Here is a 23,172-nt window from a genome sequence, read left to right on the forward strand (position 1 = left end):
GCGAGGCCTATAATAGAGCTGGTTTATTTGGGCGAGGCCTATAATAGAGCTGGTTTATATGGGCGAGGCCTATAATAGAGCTGGTTTATATGAGCAAGGCCTATAATAGAGCTGGTTTATATGAGCAAGGCCTATAATAGAGCTGGTTTATATGGGCGAGGCCTATAATAGAGCTGGTTTATATGAGCGAGGCCTATAATAGAGCTGGTTTATATGGGCGAGGCCTATAATAGAGCTGGTTTATATGGGCAAGGCCTATAATAGTGCTGGTTTATATGAGCAAGGCCTATAATAGTTAGCGCTGCGCCGGCACCGATGACGTCATCGGTGTGCGCAGTGCCCTGGTTCCACCCTGAAACCGGCCCGATCCCCATATTTAGTTGCGGCCGCCTCCTCCGAAGCGGCCGCAAACAGCGACCAGAAAACGGGGCCGTCCTGCTGCCTTAGTGGGGCGCTTTAAAGCGGAAGGTGCGGCCGGCCGCTTTTTCGGCGGCTGCCTGCCCGCACCTCCTTCCCCGGCCTCCTCCACCCCCCCCCCCCCCACGGCATTGCCGGCTGCTTTCCGCGAGCCCGGCACTTCTCCGTGGTGCCGGGCTCATTTGCCGGCACTATCCAGCGGCGATCTCCCCGTTGCAGGCAGCTCCCCCTTAAGAGAAGGAGGAGGCCTGCAGTACCGCAGCCTGCCGCTCCGCAGCGGCTGGCGCAGCGGCGCCAAGAGCGCTGATATTCAGTGTCAGCGCCCCAAGCGGAGGCGGGCACACCCTGGTATAGCGCCCGGTTCCGAATTGGGGCGCTAACAATGAATATCTGACGATCGCTATAGGCTTCCCGCCCAGCGCTAACTTTTGGGCGCTAGCCAGCTGGCGGGGCCATAGTGAATTTCTAGGCCCTGCTCTTTAACTTGCGCCGCCACCAAACTGCCCCCTGATCCAGTCGCACATATCGTGCGGCGATAGGTCAGCGGGCACAAGGAAAGTTTGCGACCGGGGCGCAAGCGGGGCGCTGCGCTCGGTGATAATGTCATCGCCGGCGGCGCAACGGCGCTACCGGCTACCGCTAATTTGCTGAATTTCACGGGGGCGCTAATGAGAGGCGTAAACCAACCCAATTTTTCCCCCATTACCTTTAATGGCCAGTACATCATGAGCACGAATGGAAAACCCCAGCCCCTATTTTAATAGCAACTCGCAACTCCCTCCCCTCTGAGGTGCAATGATGATCGTGCCAAAACATCTTTGACAGTAAAAACATGAGCAGCACTACTTGGGGGCACTAAACAGGCACAGCGAGATAGCAACCAATTTTCTGATGCATTACAACTGAGGAAGTGGCCACTGATTAGGCACTAAACCAAACCCAGGAATATCTCTCATGCTGCAATTTACTTTCCCTCAAAAACCAACAAGCAACAATAAGTATGAAAAAATAACTTATCCAATAAGAAAGGGCTTTTAGAAACATCCCTAAGAGTGATCAGTCGATTGTATGTCAAACACTCGTTTCTGGGAGATGTGATCAGGCACTACAAAAAATGTAAGACTTTCTTTTTATTTCCAATCATTTGGCTCAGAAGAAAGTGTTTGCTGGTATGTACTGCCAGCCTCAATTCAGTTCCATCCTCCCCCATTCAGGAATCCTGCATCACTTGTCCATCCTTGCACCTCTTGCAACAGACTCTGGAGTTCAGTATTCATCGTTGAAGGGATATTCTGGGTGATCACTCCACCTACAGCAACAAAACAGGGAGTGATGGGTTAGGGTGTGAGGCAACAAAATACATGTGTGGCCAGGCTAGGCTCCACCAATGGCAGAGTTGGCAGATTGTGTGACTGGGCCACAGGGACCAGAAGGTCCTGATTTTAATTTTTGGTTTGTACTGAGTTAGTTGATCTCAGCTGGATGGCAATAAAGATGGTACAGTTGGCCTCAGTGCCAAAGGAGTCGGTAGAGGGAAAATCAACTTGGTCCTGATGGTTATCCAGTGCCTGCTAATGGAAAGTGTTGTAGTAGGGTGAGTCTAGGACTGGGGTTGGATGAGATCAGCCTGGTCTGTATGGACGAGTACCACACCAAGTGGTGCATCTACCCACTGAGCCATCAGGGTTGAACAGTAATAGTTATTTTGCCTTAAACAGTTGGAGGCTGCATTAGATGTGAAAGGTAAGGTCCCTGGCAGTGATTCCTGGTTTAACAGATGGGAAGCTTACATTAAAAGTTCCACATAGCGCTCGTTTCTGTTGAGAGCACTGATCTTTTTCATTTCTTCACTCGTCAAAGAAAAATCAAAAATCTATAAAATGAGAGAAAAATCAGAGACAGTGAGGGGAACAAGAAAGAAATTCAACTTTATATTGGTCAAAAGTTACTGAAACTGTTGCTACCTCTCAAATTATTCATCACCTTGAATAGTTTTCACTGTGGCCCCACTGTGGAGCTCACTCCCTATCCAGCGGAAGGCTGAGAGGTGACCTGATAGAGGTCTTTAAGATAATGAAAGGGTAGACGTACAGAAGATGTTTCCACTTGTGGGGAAGTCCAAGGGGCCATGAATATAAGATAGTCACTAATAAATCCAATAGGGAATTCGGGAAAAACTTCTTTACCCAGAGAGTGGTTAGAATGTGGAACTCGCTACCACAGGGAGTGGTTGAGGTGAACAGCATAGATACATTTAAGGGGAAGCTAGACAAGTACATGAGGGAGAAAGAAATAAAGTTATGTTGAAAGGGTTATGTGGTAAACCACGTTCACTATCGTATCACTGTTAGTAGTTAGCACTGTTCACCACTGTTCGTTATAACTGTATCACTGACCACTATTGTATCGCGGTACGAGGTCGCCTCTTGCCACACTGCTATACCTGGGATGACCACTGCCGACTCCGCCTTGGCTCCACCCACCAGGCCAGGTATAAAGGTGAGCGACTGGCTGGTATTCCTCCTGCTTGGATCGGATCACCCACGAGAGTGGGCTCTGTTATTTAGTCAATAAAAACCTTTAGTCACCTTCGTAACTCTTCGCCTTTTATTGGAGGAATTGATAGGTATATCAATTTTATTGACTAAATTTAATGATGTCCGACAACGAGTCACAACCGGCGGAGGAGCCACCAGCGCAGCTCCCAGGAGCACAGCCACACCAGCCAGCTTGGCTGCGAGCCCTCAGACCGCCGTACCTGGACCTGAACCCACGAGCAGCAAACTCAGCCGCAGACTTTAAACACTGGCTGGTCTGCTTCGAATCATACCTGAGAGAATCCAGCGTCCCTCAGGCATCCAAACTAAGTGTCCTGCAGGCACAACTGAGCCCGAGAGTATACACTCTCATCGAGGACATGACTACCTACGAGACCGCCATCAACCTGCTGAAACAGAAGTACCGGACCCCGGTAAACTACATGTACGCTAGGCACCTCCAAAGATCACGGCCGCAACAGCCAGGAGAATCAGTAGCCGAATTCTCACAGGCGCTATATGCACTCGCCAGGAACTGTGACTTTAAATCGGTGTCGGCAGCCGAAAATACTGAAGATAATATCCGCGACGCATTCCTGAAAGGCCTACGGTCCGAGTACTCACGGCAAAGACTGCTGGAAGCTAAAGACCTCAGCATGGAAAAAGCTGAAGCCCTCGCTATCTCCCTGGAAGTGGCCCACCAAGATCAGGAAGCATTCACCAGGTACTGCTCGCGACCCTGGGACTCGGGCCCGACCCCTACCACAGCACCCTTCCCAGCGCCGCCCCCGGGACCTACCTCTGCGTCGGCGTCCCGGACCCGACCGGCCCCGCCACCCCCGGCACCGGCCCCGACATCGGGCATCCGCGATCGGGCCGCCGGCTGTTTTTTTTGTGGCCAGGAGAAGCACCCGAGGTCGCGCTGCCCAGCCAAGAACTCCATATGCAAAACCTGCCTGAAGAAAGGCCACTTCTCCAAGGCCTGCAGGAGCGGATCCTCAGAGGCCAGCAGTGCCGCATGCGAACTATGGGGGCGGCCATCTTCGTTTAGGGCAACTGAGGCCAGCATCCCCACACATGAGTCATGGGGGCGGCCATCTTTGATTAAGGCAACCGACCCCAATAGTGCCTCATGGGGCCCTACCTCGTGGGAGACGCCATTTTACTCACCACGCCCGACCGCCTCGCCCGCAGATGACAACGACTCGCTCAGCTACACACTAGCTTCCGTCACCCTGGACCAAGCCCGCCCGCACCATCTGTCCAAGTCAATGATGGACATCAAAGTGAACGGCCACGCCACGACCTGCCTGTTCGACAGCGGAAGCACGGAGAGCTTCATCCACCCAGACACGGTGAGCCACTACTCCCTCTCTGTCCTACCAACGTGCAGCCAAATCTCGATGGCATCGAGGTCCCACGCCACGGACATCAGCGGCTACTGTGTCGTGACCCTGTCGGTTAAGGGCACGGAGTATAAAAACTTTAAACTCCTCGTCCTCCCCCATCTCTGCGCTGCCGTCCTACTAGGGCTGGACTTCCAATCCCACCTCCAAAGCGTAACCCTAGCATATGGTGGACCCCTCCCCCCACTCACAGTCAACAACCAGCAAACGTTAAACCGCCCACCGCGTAACACCTGCAGCCTCTCCACCCTCAAGGTCCCGCCACCCTCTCTGTTTGCTAACCCTACCCCTGACTGCAAACCCGTCGCTACCAAGAGCAGGCGGTATAGCGCCGGGGACAGAGCCTTCATTAGCTCTGAGGTGCGGCGCCTCCTGAAAGAGGGCATTATCGAGGGGAGCAGCAGCCCCTGGCGTGCCCAGGTCGTAGTCGTAAAGACCGGCGATAAAAACCGCCTGGTCATCGACTACAGCCAGACCATAAACAGATATACCCAGCTGGACGCATACCCCCTCCCCCGCATATCTGACATGGTCAATCAGATTGCACAGTATAAAGTATTCTCGACCATCGACCTGAAGTCGGCCTACCACCAACTCCCTATCCACCCTGAGGACTGCCAGTATACCGCCTTCGAGGCGAATGGGCGCCTATACCACTTCCTTAGGGTCCCCTTCGGTGTCACTAATGGGGTCTCGGTCTTCCAAAGGGAGATGGACCAGATGGTTGACCAGAACGAACTGCAGGCTACATTCCCCTACCTAGATAACGTCACTATCTGCGGCCGCGACCGGCAGGAACATGACGCGAATCTGGAGAAATTCCTCCGTACGGCCCAACGGCTGAACCTCACCTACAATAAGGAGAAATGCGTGTTTAACACCACGCGCCTTGCCATCCTCGGCTGCGTAGTGGAGAACGGAATCATCGGCCCCGACCCAGAAAGAATGCGCCCCCTCATGGAGCTACCCCTCCCCCACTGCCCTAAAGCACTTAGGAGAACCCTGGGGCTTTTCGCCTACTATGCCCAATGGGTACCCAATTACGCGGACAAAGCCAGACCCCTCCTGAAAGCCACTTCCTTCCCCCGCACGGAGGAGGCGTGCGCGGCCTTCTCCCTCATTAAGGGAGACATAGCCAAGGCCACGATGCACGCAGTGGACGAGTCCATCCCCTTTCAGGTGGAGAGCGACGCATCCGACTTCGCCTTAGCCGCCACCCTAAACCAGGAGGGGAGGCCAGTGGCCTTCTTCTCAAGGACCCTACAGGGCCCCGAGATCCGACATTCGTCGGTCGAGAAAGAGGCCCAGGCGATCGTGGAGGCAGTACGGCGCTGGAGGCACTACCTGGCAGGCAAACGATTTACCCTCCTCACCGACCAGCGTTCGGTGGCTTTTGTTGTGTATGTAATATGTGTGCTACTTTGAACCTATGGACAGGACTGCACTACTTGTTGGGCGTAGTGATACGCAGTACCACTCCTGGCCACAGGGGTATAAATAGTACTGTGGGTACTGATCCCCCTCAGTTCCCGCCTGTGGGCATGAAGTAAAGACCTATGTATAGTCCCTACCTCCAACCAGTAAAGACCTGTTTGAGTTATACGTTTAAGTCTTTGTGTTAATTGTTCAATACAATACACATACTTAACAGCTTTCATGTTTAATAACAAGCTTCAGCAAAATCAAGAATGACAAGATTTTGAGATGGAGAATCGAGCTCTCCACCTACGATTATGAGATCTTGTACCGGCCAGGCAAGCTGAACGAATCCCCTGATGCCCTTTCACGAATGACATGCGCCAGCGCGCATATCGATAGGCTTCAGACCCTCCACGACCAGCTCTGCCACCCCGGAGTCACCAGACTCTACCATTTCATTAAGGCCCGCAACCTGACCTACTCCATCGAGGAGGTCAGGACCATGACCAGGAACTGCCAGACCTGTGCGGAGTGCAAACCGCACTTCTATAGGCCGGACCGAGCAAGCCTGATCAAGGCCACCCGCCCCTTCGAGCGCCTGAGCATCGACTTTAAGGGGCCCCTCCCGTCCTCTGACCGTAATGTGTACTTCCTCAACATCGTTGATGAGTACTCCCATTTCCCCTTTGCCTTCCCCTGCCCCGACATGACCAGTAGCACGGTCATTAAGTGCCTGAATGCCCTCTTCGCCTTGTTCGGGTTCCCGAACTATATACACAGCGACCGGGGCTCCTCCTTCATGAGCGAGGAACTCCGGCAATTCCTCCTAGAGAGAGGTATTGCAGCAAGCAGGACCACCAGCTACAACCCCAGAGGTAACGGTCAGGTGGAAAGAGAGAACGCGACGGTATGGAAGGCCGTCCTCTTAGCCTTAAAGTCTAAGGGCCTCCCAACCTCCTGCTGGCAAGAAGTCCTCCCGACAGCGCTGCACTCCATCCGGTCATTACTTTGCACGGCCACTAACACCACCCCCCATGAACGAATGTTCGTTTTCCCCAGGAAGTCGACTACGGGAACCACTCTACCAACCTGGCTGACCGCCCCGGGGCCGGTCTGGCTGCGGAAACACGTGAGGACCCATAAAACGGACCCCCTGGTCGAGAGGGTGAACCTCCTGCACGCCAACCCCCAGTACGCCTACGTGGCGTACCCAGACGGGCGGGAGGACACTGTCTCCCTACGAGACCTCGCACCCTCAGCCGATCCGGAAACACCGCCACCACCCCCCCCCAACCTCAGCCCAGGTAGACGGCATGCCGGAACCCCACGAGCCCTCGCCGACCACGCAAACACCAGCATCAACACCGGATAAGGCACCAGCACCGGATAAGGCAACACCACCGCTGCGGCGATCGGAGAGGCTTACGAAGCCTCCGGACAGACTGACCTACCAGAATTGGTAGTACACTTCACCCCGCCGGACTTAATTCTAAACAAGGGGTGAATGTGGTAAACCACGTTCACTATCGTATCACTGTTAGTAGTTAGCACTGTTCACCACTGTTCGTTATAACTGTATCACTGACCACTATTGTATCACGGTACGAGGTCGCCTCTTGCCACACTACTATACCTGGGATGACCACTGCCGACTCCGCCTTGGCTCCACCCACCAGGCCAGGTATAAAGGTGAGCGACTGGCTGGTATTCCTCCTGCTTGGATCGGATCACCCACGAGAGTGGGCTCTGTTATTTAGTCAATAAAAACCTTTAGTCACCTTCGTAACTCTTCGCCTTTTATTGGAGGAATTGATAGGTATATCAGGTTAGATAAAGACGGGTGGAAGGAGGCTCCTATGGAGCAGAACCACTGGCATGGACTGTATAAAATACTAGTTAGGCCACAGCTAGATTACTGCGTACAGTTCTGGTCACCACATTACAGGAGGGATGTGATTCCACTGGAGAGGATACAGAGGAGATTTACGTGGATGTTGCCAGGACTGGAGAATTCTAGCTATGAGGAAAGGCTGGGGTTGTTTACTTTGGAACAGAGGCGGCTGAGGGGAGACTTGATTGAGGTGTATAAAATTATGAGGGGCCTAGATAGAGTGGATAAGAAGGATCTATTACCCTTAGCAGAGAGGTCAATAACCAGGGGGCATAGATTTAAAGTAATTGGTAGAAGGATTAGAGGGGAGTTGAGGAGAAATTTACTTCACCCAGAGGGTGGTGGGGTCTGGAACTCACTGCCTGAAAGAATGGTAGAGGCAGAAACCCTAATCATATTTAAAAAGTACTTGGATATGCACTTGAAGTGCTGCAACCTACAGGGCTACGGACCAAGAGCTGGAGAGTGGGATTAGGCTGGAGAGCTCTTTGTCGACCGGCACAGACACGATGGGCCGAATGGCCTCCTTCTGTGCCATTAATTTCTATGATTCTATGGACCAGTTGGACCGAATGGCCTAATTCTATGTAGTTCTATGTAATATAACACATTTAAGCAAAGCATTACCTCAATGTAAAATACATTTAAACAAATCTGTACCTCAATGGAAAGTTTAAACTAAGCTTTACCTCAAAGTTCTGTTTGATGTGCTCTGGGTTAAAACTTTTTGGAATGACTACTATGTTACGCTGAACCTGGTAACGCAGGGCCACCTGGGCACTTATCTTCTTGTACTTTGCTGCCACAGAGTTTAGGACAGGGTCATCCAGCAAAGAGGGAATCTTGGTGTTCACCCTGCAAACACAGACAAGCACCATGTTATTTGCAAAAAGTCCCCTTCCAATTGTCTCTCCTGAGAGCACCACTTATGTTACAGTTCCATAGGTACCGACCACCCTCTGGTACCTTGCCCCATTGCCATTCTGCATCTATGAGCCAAGACAGTGATTGTTGGCAGGCTATTTAACAGTTGAGGGCATCACAGCCAAGTTGACCTGGTCCGTACCCGATGTCTGCACATACTCACACTCTCCAGAAGGGATCTTTGAACAGTGATCGGCGGGAGGGGAGGCGAGCAGGACGGCGATTGGGGCAGCAAGTGGCGAGGGGGACGGCGAGCGGCGGGAGGGGCATCGAGCGGCGGCGAGTGGCAGCGAGAGGGACGGCGAGCGGCGGGAGGGGCGGCGAGAGGGATGGCGAGCGGCGGGAGGGGTGGCGGGAGGGACGGCGAGCGGTGGCGGGAGGGGTGGCGGGAGGGACGGCGAGCAGCGGCGGGAGGGGCGGTGGGAGGGACGGCAAGCAGCGGCGGGAGGGGCGGCGGGAGGGACGGTGAGCAGCGGCGGGAGGGGCGGTGGGTGGGACGGCGGGTGGGACGGCGAGCAGCGGCGGGAGGGACGGCAAGCAGCGAGTGGTTGGAGGGGCGGAGAGAGGGACGGCGAGCGGCGTGTAGCGGCAGCAAGCAGCAGCGGGAGGGGCGGCAAGCGGCGGCGATCGGCGGGAAGGGCAGCGAGCAGCGGCAGGAGGGGCGGCGAGAGGGACGGCGAGAGGCGGGAGGGGCATCGAGCGGTGGCGAGTGGCGACGAGAGGGACGGCAGGAGGGGCGGCGATCTTGGTTCATTTTTCCCACCCTGGGACAGGGTTGCTGAGGCTGATTGTAACATCCCAACTGTTACCATGACTGTGGTTAGTTAACTCAGCACATAGTAGGAATGGAACTTTGGCTTTTCTGGGTCTGTACAGCTTAGCAGCATACAAGAAGTGACACCTATTCATGTTATGGTGCTGTGTTTTGAGATGGCCCTCCATTCCGAGGCAAAGCTGTAATACAAATAAGGCAGTGGGCGTGAAAAAAAAGAAAGATTTGCATTTATATAATGTCTTTGATGATCTCAGAATGTCCTAACATGCTTTACAACCCATTAAGTATTTTTGAAGTGTAGTCATTGTTGTAATGTGGGAATTGCGGCAGCCAATTTGCGCACAGTAAGCTCCCATAAACAGCAATGAGGTAAATGTTTTAGTGATGTTGGTTGTGGGATAAATGTCGGGTAGGACACTGGGGAGAACACCCCTGCTCTTCTTTAAATTAGTGCTATGTGATCTATAATGTCCACTTGAGAGGGTAGATGGGGTCTCGGTTTAACATCACATCTGAAAGACGGCCCCTCCGACAGTGCAGCACTCCTTTTAGTACCCTGACCCCAAGACCGCACAAAGTGGAGGAGAAGCATCCCGGAAGGCGCCGAACACCTCGAGTCTCTTCGCCGGGAGCAATCGGAAGCCAAGCACAAACAGCGGAAGGAATGCACGTCAACCCAAGCGCCCCACCCACCCACCCCTTCAACCACCGTCTGCCCCACCTGTGACAGAGATTGTAGGTCCCGCATTGGACTCATCAGTTACCTGAGAACTCATTTTTAGTGTGCAAACAAGTCATCCTCGGTTCCGAGAGGCTGCCTAAGAAGAGAAGGCTCCTTAAGTACTGCACTGGAGTGTCAGCATAAAGTATGTGCTCAAGTCTTTGGAGTGGGGCTTGAACCCATGACCTTCTGACTTAGGGGCATGAGTGCTGCCCACTGAGGAACGGCTGACAACCAACTACTCTGAAGGCAGGGGTAACTGTGGTATTACAATTGGCCTCACTGCTTCTGGCTACTAAAGGAGAATAATCAGTCAAGATTCCTGCCCCAGATTATATCTAGTGCTTGCTGTTGGAAACTGCACACGTGTGGCATCACATAGGGCAAGAAATGTGTCTATGGAGGTAAAATGCTGTCCGTGAGAGAGATAAATTTCCCAATCCCAAAGTTGCAGCCATTTTTATTCTGTCCATAGCAGTAAGGTTTGAACATTGCTGAGCTGTGACCTCCTCAGCAATGCAAAGGTCGAGAATTAGAATATTAACCTCACTAAGTTGGGCTTAGAGTAGCTGAGCTGGGGAGAGGCCTGTGCTTACCCAACTGTTCAGCGATTGCTGCTGGTCACAGACTCTACCCTGCAGAGTGAAGTGGGGTGAATTTACAATCCAACAAACCAGCTTAGGATATAGATCCATGTGAAGATATCTGATCTCAACCGCTGCAGCAGCTGAGGCACAATGACTGACCTCGACCTGCCTCACTGTCTTCATACATGAAGAATGGTCAGTTGGGTGAGATGCCCATGGAGCTGTACCCCAGCAGAGAGTGAGCACCTCGGAGAGGAGGGGAGAAGGAAGCCACAAAACTGCTTACCAGAGGGAGTCACGACAGGTTCCCAGGGGGCTGTAGCCCACGATGACAATGCCATGGGAGTCACAAAATTCCTTTAACTTGGGTTGAATAAAGTACGGGTGGCATTCAACCTGAGCAGAAAAAGACAAAAAGAAAAAGCCTCTTGTAATTTTGAGGAGGGGACAAAGTTATTGGCCTTGCATCATTTTTTGCAAATTACGCTCGGTGTAAAGGGTCCTCAGTGTGGCTCAGTGGGCAGCACTCTCACCCCAGACTGGCCAGGTTGTGAGTTCAAGCTCACTCCAGGACTTATCAAGATTCGGGAACAGAGGGAAATGGGGCAAGGGGTCGGGGAGTCGCGGAACAAGGGAAGTCGCGGCCTGGGGGAATCGGGGCGGGGGGGGGAGTCAGAAAACCAGGAGTCGGGGAGTCAGGGCGGGGGGAGTCAGGGAATCAGGAGTCGGGGAGTCAGGGCGGGGGGGGAGTCAGGGAATTAGGAGTCGGGGAGTCAGGGCGGGGGGAGTCAGGGAATCAGGAGTCGGGGAGGGGGGAGGGGGGGAGTCAGGGAATCAGGAGTCGGGGAGTCAGGGCGGGGGGAGTCAGGGAATCAGGAGTCGGGGAGTCAGGGCGGGGGGAGTCAGGGAATCAGGAGTCGGGGAGTCAGGGCGGGGGGAGTCAGGGAATCAGGAGTCGGGGAGTCAGGGCGGGGGGAGTCAGGGAATCAGGAGTCGGGGAGTCAGGGCGGGGGGGGAGTCAGGGAATCAGGAGTCGGGGAGTCAGGGCGGGGGGGGAGTCAGGGAATCAGGAGTCGGGGAGTCAGGGCGGGGGGGGAGTCAGGGAATTAGGAGTCGGGGAATCAGGAGTCAGGGCGGGGGGGAGTCAGGGAATCAGGAGTCGGGGAGTCAGGGCGGGGGGAGTCAGGGAATCAGGAGTCGGGGAGTCAGGGCGGGGGGAGTCAGGGAATCAGGAGTCGGGGAGTCAGGGCGGGGGGGGGAGTCAGGGAATTAGGAGTCGGGGAATCAGGAGTCAGGGCGGGGGGAGTCAGGGAATCAGGAGTCGGGGAGTCAGGGCGGGGGGGGAGCCGGGCAGGGGGGAGTCGGGGAATTAGGAGTCAGGGAGTCAGGGAATCAGGAGTCGGGGAGGGGGGAGTCGGGGAATTAGGAGTCAGGGAGTCGGGGAATCAGGAGTCGGGGAGGGGGAGTCGGGGAATCAGGAGTCAGGGAGGGGGGAGTCGGGGAATCAGGAGTCAGGGCGGGGGGAGTCGGGGAATCAGGAGTCAGGGCGGGGGGAGTCGGGGAATCAGGAGTCAGGGAGGGGGAGTCGGGGAATCAGGATTCGGGGAGGGGGGAGTCGGGGAATCAGGAGTCAGGGCGGGGGGAGTCGGGGAATCAGGAGTCAGGGAGGGGGGAGTCGGGGAATCAGGAGTCAGGGCGGGGGGAGTCGGGGAATCAGGAGTCGGGGAGGGGGGAGTCGGGGAATCAGGAGTCGGGGAGGGGGAGTCGGGGAATCAGGATTCGGGGAGGGGGAGTCGGGGAATCAGGAGTCAGGGAGGGGGGAGTCGGGGAATCAGGAGTCAGGGCGGGGGGAGTCGGGGAATCAGGAGTCAGGGAGGGGGGAGTCGGGGAATCAGGAGTCAGGGCGGGGGGAGTCGGGGAATCAGGAGTCGGGGAGGGGGGAGTCGGGGAATCAGGAGTCGGGGAGGGGGAGTCGGGGAATCAGGATTCGGGGAGGGGGGAGTCGGGGAATCAGGAGTCAGGGAGGGGGGAGTCGGGGAATCAGGAGTCAGGGCGGGGGGAGTCGGGGAATCAGGAGTCGGGGAGGGGGAGTCGGGGAATCAGGATTCGGGGAGGGGGGAGTCGGGGAATCAGGAGTCAGGGAGGGGGGAGTCGGGGAATCAGGAGTCAGGGAGGGGGGAGTCGGGGAATCAGGAGTCAGGGAGGGGGGAGTCGGGGAATCAGGAGTCAGGGCGGGGGGAGTCGGGGAATCAGGAGTCGGGGAGTCAGGGAATTAGGAGTCGGGGAGGGGGGAGTCAGGGAGGGGGAGTCGGGGAATCAGGAGTCGGGGAGGGGGGAGTCAGGGAGGGGGAGTCGGGGAATCAGGAGTCGGGGAATCAGGAGTCGGGGAATCAGGAGTCGGGGAGGGGGGAGTCGGGGAGGGGGGGAGTCGGGGAGGGGGGGGAGTCGGGGAGGGGGGGGAGTCGGGGAGGGGGGGGAGTCGGGGAGGGGGGAGTCGGGGAGGGGGGGAGTCGGGGAGGGGGGGAGTCGGGGAATCAGGAGTCGGGGAGGGGGGAGTCGGGGAGGGGGGAGTCGGGGAGGGGGGGAGTCGGGGAATCAGGAGTCGGGGAGGGGGGAGTCGGGAGTCGGGGAGGGGGGAGTCGGGGAATCAGGAGTCGGGGAATCAGGAGTCGGGGAGGGGGGGAGTCAGGGAATCAGGAGTCGGGGAATTAGGAGTCGGGGAGGGGGGAGTCAGGGAGGGGGAGTCGGGGAATCAGGAGTCGGGGAGGGGGGAGTCAGGGAGGGGGAGTCGGGGAATCAGGAGTCGGGGAATCAGGAGTCGGGGAGGGGGGAGTCGGGGAGGGGGGAGTCGGGGAGGGGGGGAGTCGGGGAATCAGGATTCGGGGAGGGGGGGAGTCGGGGAATCAGGAGTCGGGGAATCAGGATTCGGGGAGGGGGGGAGTCGGGGAATCAGGAGTCGGGGAATCAGGATTCGGGGAGGGGGGGAGTCGGGGAATCAGGATTCGGGGAGGGGGGGAGTCGGGGAATCAGGATTCGGGGAGGGGGGAGTCGGGGAATCAGGATTCGGGGAGGGGGGAGTCAGGGGCGGGGGAGTCGGGATGGGGCAGTAGTTAGCAAGCACAGTGGAGTCAAGGGTGGGTTTTTTGAGGAGAGGGGTAATGCTGGCAGATTTGAAGGGGAGGGGGACAGTATCTGAGTAGAAAGAACCATTAACAATATCAGCTAACATGGGGGCCAGGAAGGGAAGTTGGGTGGTCAGCAGTTTGTTAGGAATATGGTCAAGGGAGCAGGGGGTGGGTCTCATGGACAAGATGAGCTTGGAGAGGGCATGAGGGGAGATAGGAGAGAAACTAGAGAAAGTTAAAGATGCAAGTTCAGGGCTAGTGCAGGGGGTAACCTTAGAGGAAGTTTGGCCTGGTGGGCTAGGGGGGAGGGAGGGAAGCGGCAGAGGCAGCTGATCGAGTGGTATCAACCTTAGTGACAAAGAGTCCATGAGCTCCTCACACTTGTTGTTGGAGGTGAGGGTGGAGGAGGCAGGGGAGAGGGGTTTAAAGAAGATGGTTTGTAGTGGAGAAAAAAATCCAGGGGTTATCTTTGCATCTCAGGATGATCTTGGAATAGTGAGCAGCTTGGGCAGAGGAGAGCAGGACCGGATCGTGCTTTATATGGTCCAGCCAGATCTGGCGATGAACGGCTAACGCAGTTGTCTGTGTCCCTTTGACTTAAGGGAGCGGAGATGAGGGCCGTAACAGGGGGAACGACCAGGGTGAAATAGAATAATTATTTTAATGAGGACCAGGAGGGTGATATTGAGCAGATTGGTAGCTGCAGAAGTGTCATGGTGAATGGCAGGCCAAAGGCTGGGCAGTTGGGGATTTGAAAGTGCAGTTGTAAGCGACTTGGAGTTTTTTCAGGAGTGGACATAGAAGGAAGTGGGGTTGAGAGAGGGCAGGGGATATGGGTGGAGAGCGGTACAAGGAATTGATCAGAGATGGCCTTATCTGTGATTAACACAACGGGGGTAGCGAGGTCACATGAGATGGCAAGGTCAACGATGTGACCGTTAATATGGGCAGGGAAGTTTATATAGAGGGAGAGATTAAGGGAGGGTAGGAGGGCAATGAACTCAGAGGAGAGAGAGCATGATGAGTTGAGATGCAGGTTGAAATCACCTGGACGAGGTCATTCGGTGCACAGGCTGAGGGAGGAAAGCAGTGAAGATATCTCGGTGAGAAAATTGGCATGGTACTTGGGTAGGCAGTAGAGAATGAGGATTTTAAATGAGTGGCGAGAGGGGTGGAACAAGGTGAGATGCTCAAAGGAGGAGAAGGTGCCAGAGGAGTAGGGGGGACAGGCTAAGGTGTGATTTGGTGATTAGAGCCACACTGCTACTGTGGCGGTTTAGGCGGGGCAAGTGGTGGAAGGTATCGCCAGGCGGGGAGGCTTCCTTTAGGGTGAAGATGTCACTCTATCTGCTGGAATAAGTAGGACTACAACACCATACCACGACATGTTGTAACTGGACAATACCTGGTTCACTGCTGGCTTGTACTTTAGGCCTGGTTTGTTCAGGATCTGTTCCAATTGTCTGCGATTGAAATTTGACACACCAATCGACTTCACCAAACCAGCGTCTTTACACGCTTCCAGAGCCTAGCAAATAAAAATCCATATACAGAAGCAAAATATTGTGGATGCTGAAAATCTGAAATCACACCTGAAACATTAACTCTTTCTCTCTCCACTGATGCTGCCTGACCTGCTGAGTATTTCCAGCATTTTCTGTTTTTATATTAAATAAAAATCCTTTTCACTTTCATTCTTCCATTAACATCACTTGCAACATTACATCCTGTGTCCTAATTTTGTGAAAATGTTTTTATTTGCCCCCAACAGTCACTACACATCAAGTAATTCATTGTGTGATTGTCATATAATCACATCATTTCCATATGATGCAGTTTGCCTATCTTAGCACCGCCTGGTAATAACACCTGCAAATATAGAACTATAAAAGGCTGCTCCATAGAGAGATACAGTCAGGCATATAACAAGTCCCCCATATTCAGCAGGAGTCTCATATTGGAGACTACAGTTTCCTGCCTGAGGATCACGACCTTCTGTATGTAGAGGCTCTACTGGGTATTCCTGACATTTATCTCACTGAAGATTAAAAGAGAGATTGCTACAGAGGGAGGCTGTCCCAGCATTCATAGCCATAGTGATTACCCTCCATTAAAACCACAGCCCTGTTTGAAGGGAGAGAGAAGTAGACTGTGCATTGATGACATTGGCCACCTCTGATATCCAGCTGCTGCTTTTGATTCTTTTGATGTGAGCAGTTCACAACTCACAGGCAAGGATTTTCTTCTCTGGGGGGGGGGGGGGTTTCTGCCAGCAGTGTGTCAGGCTGGGACACCCTCCCCCATCTGATTCCGGCTAATTTCCTGGGGTCAGACTGGTTAAAATATCACGCTGGACTCCCATTATCGCTCTCTTTTGGGAGCTGACCTCTGGGGGAAGGGGGCAAATATTTGTCACTCATGGACAACATGGACAACAGTGGTACCAGCTGAAGAAACATGTTTGTAAATGTATGTTAATTCTCCGCTGATGCCTAGTGCTCTGAAATTGATGGCACTAGCCTAGGTAGCCCTTCCATTTTGTCATCCACCTCTGCCTCCTTAGCAATATTGGACACCAGGAGTGTAACGTCCAGTACCGTTAGTGATGGGAAATCCAGTGGATAAGATTTCCATTAATACCCTATAATCCCATACCCAGGGCCACAATCCCATACCTGGGGTTACACTCCCATACCCTGGGTCACAGTCCCAAAAATCAGGGTCACACTCCCATTCCCAGGGTCACACTCCCATATCCAGGGTCACATAGGAACAGGAGTAGGCCATTCAGCCCCTTGAGCCTGTTCCGCCATTCAATGAGACCATGGCTGATATGCGATCTAACTCCCTTTACCCGCCTTTGGCCCATATCCCTTACTACCTTTGGTTAACAGAAATCTCCAATTTAAAATTAACAATTGATCTAGCATCAATTGCTGTTTGCGGAAGAGAGTTCCAAATTTCTACCACCCTTTGTGTGTAGAAGTGTTTTCTAATTTCACTCCTGAAAGGTCTGGCACTAATTTTTAGACTATGTCCCCTAGTCCTAGAATCCCCAACCAGTGCAAGTAGTTTCTCTCTATTTCAGTCCCAAAAACCAGGGTCACACTCCCATACCCAGGGTCTCAGCCATATGCCTGGGGCTACAGCCATATATCCAGAGCAACATCATACACTAGGGGCCACAATCATACATTATAACCAGAATCACATACTAGGAGCCACAATCATATACCCAGGGCAACAATAATATTCCCAGGGCAATAATCATACATTAGGGGGTACGGTTACATAAGAACATAAGAATTAGGAGCAGGAGTGGGCCATATGGCCCCTCGAGCCTGCTCCGCCATTCAATAAGATCATGGCTGATCTTCGATCTCAACTCCACTTTCCTGCCTGATCTCCATATCCCTTGATTCCCCATGAGTCCAAAAATCTATCTAACTCAGCTTTCAATATCCCCAATGACTGAGCATCCACAGCCCTTTGCGATAGACAATTCCAAAGATTCACAACCCCGAGTGAAGAAATTCCTCCTCATCTCAGTCTTAAATAGCCGATCCCTTATCCTGAGAATATGCCCCCTAGTTCTAGACTCTCCAGCCAGGGGAAACAACCTCTCAGCATGTATCCTGTCAATCCCCCTCAGAATCTTATATGTTTCAATGAGATCACCTTCTAAATTCCAGAGAGTATAGACCCAATCTACTCCATCTCTCCTCATAGGATAACCCTCTCATCCCAGGCATCAATCTATGCAACCTTCATTGCACCGCCTCTAAGGCATGTATGTCCTTTCTCAGATAAGAAGACCAAAGTGGTTGGCCTAGAAATTCAGTTGGTTGCGCCAGCCGGTAGCGCCTTAGGAGGAGTAGATGTCGGGCGCTAGGCGGCTAGCGGCCGGGCGCAGCGCGAACTGCGCCTCTCCCCAACTTCACTAGAGATTTAGCGGCGGCGCAAAGTCTTTGCGCGCGCTCAGCTGCGCGTGCAGATCATGACGTCATTTCCTCGTGCAACGCCCTTTGTGCGCCCCCAACCGGAAATTCAGTCGCGACGCCCCATTGTGCGCCTGGCGCCCCTAGCGACTGGTAGAGTGGAACGGTGCTCAGTCGATGCGGGGCGCGGGGGGCGCAAATTAAAGGGCACTCCTCCTGCACTAGAAAAGGCTGCCATTTCGCAGCACTCCTTCTTGAGAGACGGATCTTTGCAGAAAGACCAAGGTAGAGAGCTTTCTGCTTTGGCTCAACACTCGGACAGGTACTTGTGGTTTCAGGCCACAGCTTTCCACTTGTCTTTGCCTCATTGACATATCATTCTTTGCTAACATATTATGGGGGCTGCAATGGGTGCAAACGTTGGCTTTCTCCATTGCATCCAAAGGGCTCACAGACGCCGTGAGAGAGTGGCAGCCCTGGCTAGACGGAGAGGGGGCAACAGGCGTCGGGAAAGGAGGCCTTACCCACCCAGGGTATACCGCCAGCATTTCTCCTATCTCAACATGTCTGATGAGCAGTGTGTTCAGAGGCTGCGATTCCGAAGGGAGGTGGTCACAGAGACCTGCCACCTGCTTGGCGGTGATCTGCAGCCACAGCTGAGGAGCAGGACGTCTCTGTCGGTGGCAGTGAAGGTGACGGTGGCTCTCAACTTCTATGCCACCGGCTCCTTCCAATCCGCCACTGGGGACATTTCCAACATCTCCCAGTTCGCCGTGCATTGCTGCATCCGCCAGGTGACCAATGCCCTTTTCAAAAGGAGACTTCAGTTCATCTCCTTCTCCATGGCCCTTGCCAAGCAGCAACAGCGTGCAATAGGCTTTGCAGCATTCGCGGGCTTCCCCATGGTGCAGGGCGCCATTCACTGCACGCATGTGGCTTTGCGGGCACCTCTGGAGAATGCCGAGGATTACCGCAACCGGAAAGGCTACCATTCGCTCAACGTCCAGCTGGTGTGTGACCACAGGCAGCTCATCCTAGCTGTCAATGCCCGCTTTCCAGGCAGCAGCCACGATGCCTTCATCCTGCGACAGACTTCTGTGGCAGACATGTTCCAGGCCCAGCCTCACCCATGAGGATGGCTTATCGGGGACAAAGGCTATCCTTTGTGTACCTGGCTGGTGACCCCGCTCCGTGCGCCCAGCACCCCTGCTGAAGAGGGATACAACGAAAGCCATCAAGTGACCAGGAACATCATCGAACAAACAATCGGCATCCTGAAGCAACGGTTCCGCTGTCTGGATCGTTCCGGTGGAGCCCTACAATATACGTCGGAGCGAGTCTCCCATTTCATGGTCGTTTGCTGCATGCTGCACAACCTGGCTATCCGCAGGACTCAGCCACTGCCACCAGAGATTGGAGGACCACCTGAGGAGGAGGAGGAGGAGGAGGAGGAGGACCAGCACAGGAGGGAGGCAGAAAGTGCAAGGGCCGCCCGTCGCCGGCTTATTGAACGTCGGTTCTAGGCCCCCTCTCAGGGAATGGCTTGTGCCAATGTCAGCAGATGAATGTAGTCGCTCCACAAGCCCTCAGCCGAGCAGGGCAACCAGGACTTGACAAAAAAACCATGCACAGTGCAATTTAAGAACAATAATTTATTGCAAACCTCTGCCCTTCCCACATTACAACCTCATGTGGAGAAGCCCCCCCAAAAACACAAAACTACCAGTCTCGGCCTTACAAAAAGAAAGAAAGACACCAGTCTCGGCCTTACAAAAACACAACTACACCAGTCTCGACCTTACAAAAAGCACCAGGCATTTGTGCAGAGCTTCTACTTTTTGCCCTGCGAGGGCGATGCCTTTCGCATCCTTGCCTGGCCCCTGCCCGCCCTGCAGCTCCTCCTCAATGGGAGCCCAGTGGCTGCAGCAAGGCTGGGGGAAGGCTGCTGAGGGTCAGATGGCGAGACGGCAGATGCCCTTGGGGGTCGGCCTGCACCAGCTCTGGCCTTGGAGGGGCCGGCTGCTGACTGCTCCAACTCTGCCTGGGCGGCAGCAGTCTGTCCAGCGGCTCGTGGCAGCTGCAATGGCAGAGTGGCAGTGTCGGCTGCAGGAATGGTGCCAACCTGGCAGATCGCAGGTGCTCGCTGGTCGCCTGAGACATTGGCACTCGCACGGGCCAGCACTGCAGCATGCACAGCAAACAGCTGAAGAACAGACTGCTGGGCTGCTGCTGCGCGGCGAGTGCCCTGGCGATGCCTGGCTGATCCAGCGAGGGTGGCAGCAGTTAGTGCCCGTGTGGCCCTGGTCTGTGTCCGCATGACAACAGCCAGTGAATGGACGGCACGACTGAGCACTTGGCTCGAAGCCGCCTGTGCTGCCGCGAAGTCCTGTAGACTCCTGGCCTGTGCTGCTCCAAATTGCTGCACACTCCTTGACAAAGACTCAATGGAGTCAGGCATCCTTGCCACTGCAGCCATGAGCTCATTGTGCCTGTGCTCAGCCTGGACGGCCATTTCCTCCAGGAGCCGCACCTCCTCTGCGCTCACCGTCGCAGGACTGGAGGCCGCACTCACCCTCTGGGGAGAAGTCCGCCGAGCTTCCCCACCCCTCCCGCGTTGCTGCAGGCCGCTGGGCCCCGGGAGCTTCACTCTCCTCTGACCCTTCCCCCCCGGCTCCCCTCCAGGGAAGACGTGTCCCCTTCCTCGCCATGGGTTGGTGCGGCTGAGGGTGGCACTGATGGGCCGGCTTCCTCTTCCTCCTCCTCGGAATCGGAAGCGCTGACAGTGGCAGCTTGAGGGCCCGCCTCCTCACCTGGCGATTCACCATCTGAAAGCAGGAAGGCACAAGAGTAGCTTTAGAGTGAGGACAGGGCGGCAGCGAGGGAGGCATGAGTCGGGCATTGGTCGGACAGTGGCAAAGGATGCTGATCTGAGGCGCAAGTGTAACGAGAGAGGTCAAAAAGGTGATGCCCTTACCATTGGTGCCCAGAACAGGGTCGGCATCTCCAGTGGCGACGGGGCCAATCAGCCGGCCTGCCATAATGCGCTCCACATGCTGGTCGAGGTCGGAGAGCTCTTTGACGTCAGGAAGGCCTCCCCCGGTCTCAGTTCGTTTCCGCCGGTTGTACGCCACCTTGGCCTGCAAGAGAAAGGACGGCCTCTAAGTACAGTGTGTAGCCCTGATCTTGTCTGCAATGCCTCCCATGGTCGAATAGCTTGTACAGTGTGTAAAGTGCTGAATGTGCAAGTGATTTTCATGCCAGTCCCATAGCTGCTGGATGAGGGCAGGCCATTAGGGCTTTCAGGTCCCTTTGCCCATAAAGTGAGGTGCACATGCAGGGATAAGGAGGACACTGGAAAGGGTACTCACCCTGACAACCCGAGTGAGCTCGTTGAACTTCTTCCGGCATTGCACAGGAGTCCTGGCAACCACGCTGTTGGAAGACACCCTGTTTGAGACCTCCCTCCAGGCTTTCCGGTAGGCGCTGGGCAGTGGCCTCTTGCCACCTTCTGGGAACAGAACATGGCGCCTGCGCTCCACTCCGCCAACCAGCAGCCTCAGGTCACCGTCGCTGAAGCGCTGCGCTCTTTCCCTGGCCTTCTCCATAGCCCTGGGCGTTGTGCAGGTGAAGCTGAAGTGGTCAGGCCTAGGTTGAGGGCTGCAGTGTGCAGGGCGTGGCAGGCAAACAAATCGACCCTCCCCCTTTAAGAGCTGACCGGCGCCAGAGTGTCTGCCGTCAATCAACAACTCGCCGCACCGGCGCTGCGCCCGGCCTCGGGGGTATCGCTCAGCACCGCCGGCTTAGCGCCTAAAGATAGTCGTGCATCACCTGTTTTAGCGCAGCAGCAACCTCTTGGGGCGATGCGACTGAATATCGGCGAAGGTGGCGCGACTTTGCGCTGGGCGCAAACTTTTGCGTCCGCCCGACTTTACCGCCCCAAAAGTGGCTATACTGAATTTCTAGGCCGTTATGTTACTGGACTAGTTACCCAGAGGCCTGGACTGATGATCCAGAGACATGAGTTCAAATCCAACAACAGGGACATTTAAATTCAGTTAATTAATTTGCTAATTCATTAGTTAATAAAAAGCTAGCATCAGTAATGGTGCCGATGAAACTATCGGATTGTCGTAAAAACTCACGCGGTTCACTAATGTCTTTTAGGGAAGGAAATTTGCCATCCTTACCTGTTCTGGCCTATATGTGACTCCAGAACAAAGTTCCCTGTAATTTTTTTTGTGCGCAGTCCCTTTAAAATTGCTGCACTTGCGCGGTATCTTCCAGTGGCAGCAGCTTGTGAGTGGCCTGCGTGGGATCTCCTGACTGATGCGCGGCCATGAGCCCATGTGCCTCTGAAATGGCCCAGCTAGCCACTCAGTTGCATCAAAACCGCTACGAAAATCTATAACAAGAATAAAACTGGACGGATCACCCGGCATCGACCCAGACACCGGATTCGGACATGGCAAAAGCACACCCAACCCAATCGACCCTGCAAAGTTCTCCTCACTAACATCTGTGAACTTGTGTGAAATTTGGGAGAGCTGTCCCACAGACTAGTCAAGCAACAGCCTGACATAGTCATATTCACAGAATCATACCTTTCAACCAATGTCCCAGACTCCTCCATCACCATCTGTGGGTATACCCTAACAGCAGGACAGACCCACCAGAGGAAGCGGCACAGTGGTATACAGTCGGGAGGGAGAGGCCCTGAGAGTCCTCAACATTGATTCTGGATTCCATGAAGTCTCATGGCTTCAGGTCAAGCATGGGCAAGGAAACCTCCTGCTGATTACCACCTACCGCCCTCCCTCAGCTGATGAATCAGTACTCCTCCATGTTGAACACCATTTGGAAGAAGCACTGAGAGTAGCAAGGGCACAGAATGTAATCTGGGTGGGTGACTTCAATGTCCATCACCAAGAGCGGCTCGGTAGCAACACTACTGACCAAACTGGCCGAGTCCTGAAGGACATAGCTGCCAGTCTGGGCCTGCGACAGGTGCTGAGTGAACCAACACGAGGGAAAAACCTACTCGACCATGTCCTCACCAATCTACCTGTCGCAGATACATCTGTATTGAAGGAGTGACCACCGCACAGTCCTTGTGGAGTCGAAGTCCCGCCTTCCCGCTGAGGACACCCCCCATCATGTTGTGTGGCACTACCACTGTGCTAAATGGGATAGATTCTAGTTTTGATCTAGCAGCTCAAAACTAGGCATCCATGAGGCGCTGTGGGCCATCAGCAGCAGCAGAATTGCATTCCACCACAATCTGTAACCAAATGGCCCGGCATATTCCTCACTCTACCTTTACCATCAAGCCAGGGGACCAACCCTGATTCAATGAGAAGTGCAGAAGAGTATACCAGGAGCAGCACCAGGTGTACCTAAAAATGAGGTGCCAACCTGGTGAAGCTACAACACAG

At 54.5% G+C, this 23,172-nt stretch overlaps 2 protein-coding genes across 4 annotated transcripts in view; both read right to left on the bottom strand.

The window, feature by feature from the left end:
* LOC147105952 (aldo-keto reductase family 1 member D1-like) overlaps window positions 1-23,172 on the bottom strand; it is a 316,229-nt gene that overhangs the window by 130,854 nt on the left and 162,203 nt on the right. The gene's annotated exons all lie outside the window — the stretch shown is intronic.
* LOC147105953 (aldo-keto reductase family 1 member D1-like) overlaps window positions 1,535-23,172 on the bottom strand; it is a 112,505-nt gene continuing 90,867 nt past the window's right edge. For 2 of the 3 annotated variants that reach the window (XM_086008567.1, XM_086008565.1), the window contains 5 exons: window positions 15,208-15,330; window positions 10,964-11,073; window positions 8,360-8,525; window positions 2,208-2,290; window positions 1,535-1,726 (listed from right to left, as the gene is read on the bottom strand). In XM_086008567.1, the coding sequence (XP_085864693.1) occupies window positions 1,684-1,726; window positions 2,208-2,290; window positions 8,360-8,525; window positions 10,964-11,073; window positions 15,208-15,330 (525 nt within the window). In that variant the 3' untranslated portion in view covers window positions 1,535-1,683. The remainder of the gene's footprint in view (window positions 1,727-2,207; window positions 2,291-8,359; window positions 8,526-10,963; window positions 11,074-15,207; window positions 15,331-23,172) is intronic. The other variant, XM_086008568.1, reaches the window with a different exon arrangement.

Source organism: Somniosus microcephalus, chromosome 16, assembly GCF_052327205.1.
Source record: "Somniosus microcephalus isolate GS21.2 chromosome 16, FLI_Smic_1.0, whole genome shotgun sequence".
NCBI lineage: Eukaryota > Metazoa > Chordata > Chondrichthyes > Squaliformes > Somniosidae > Somniosus > Somniosus microcephalus.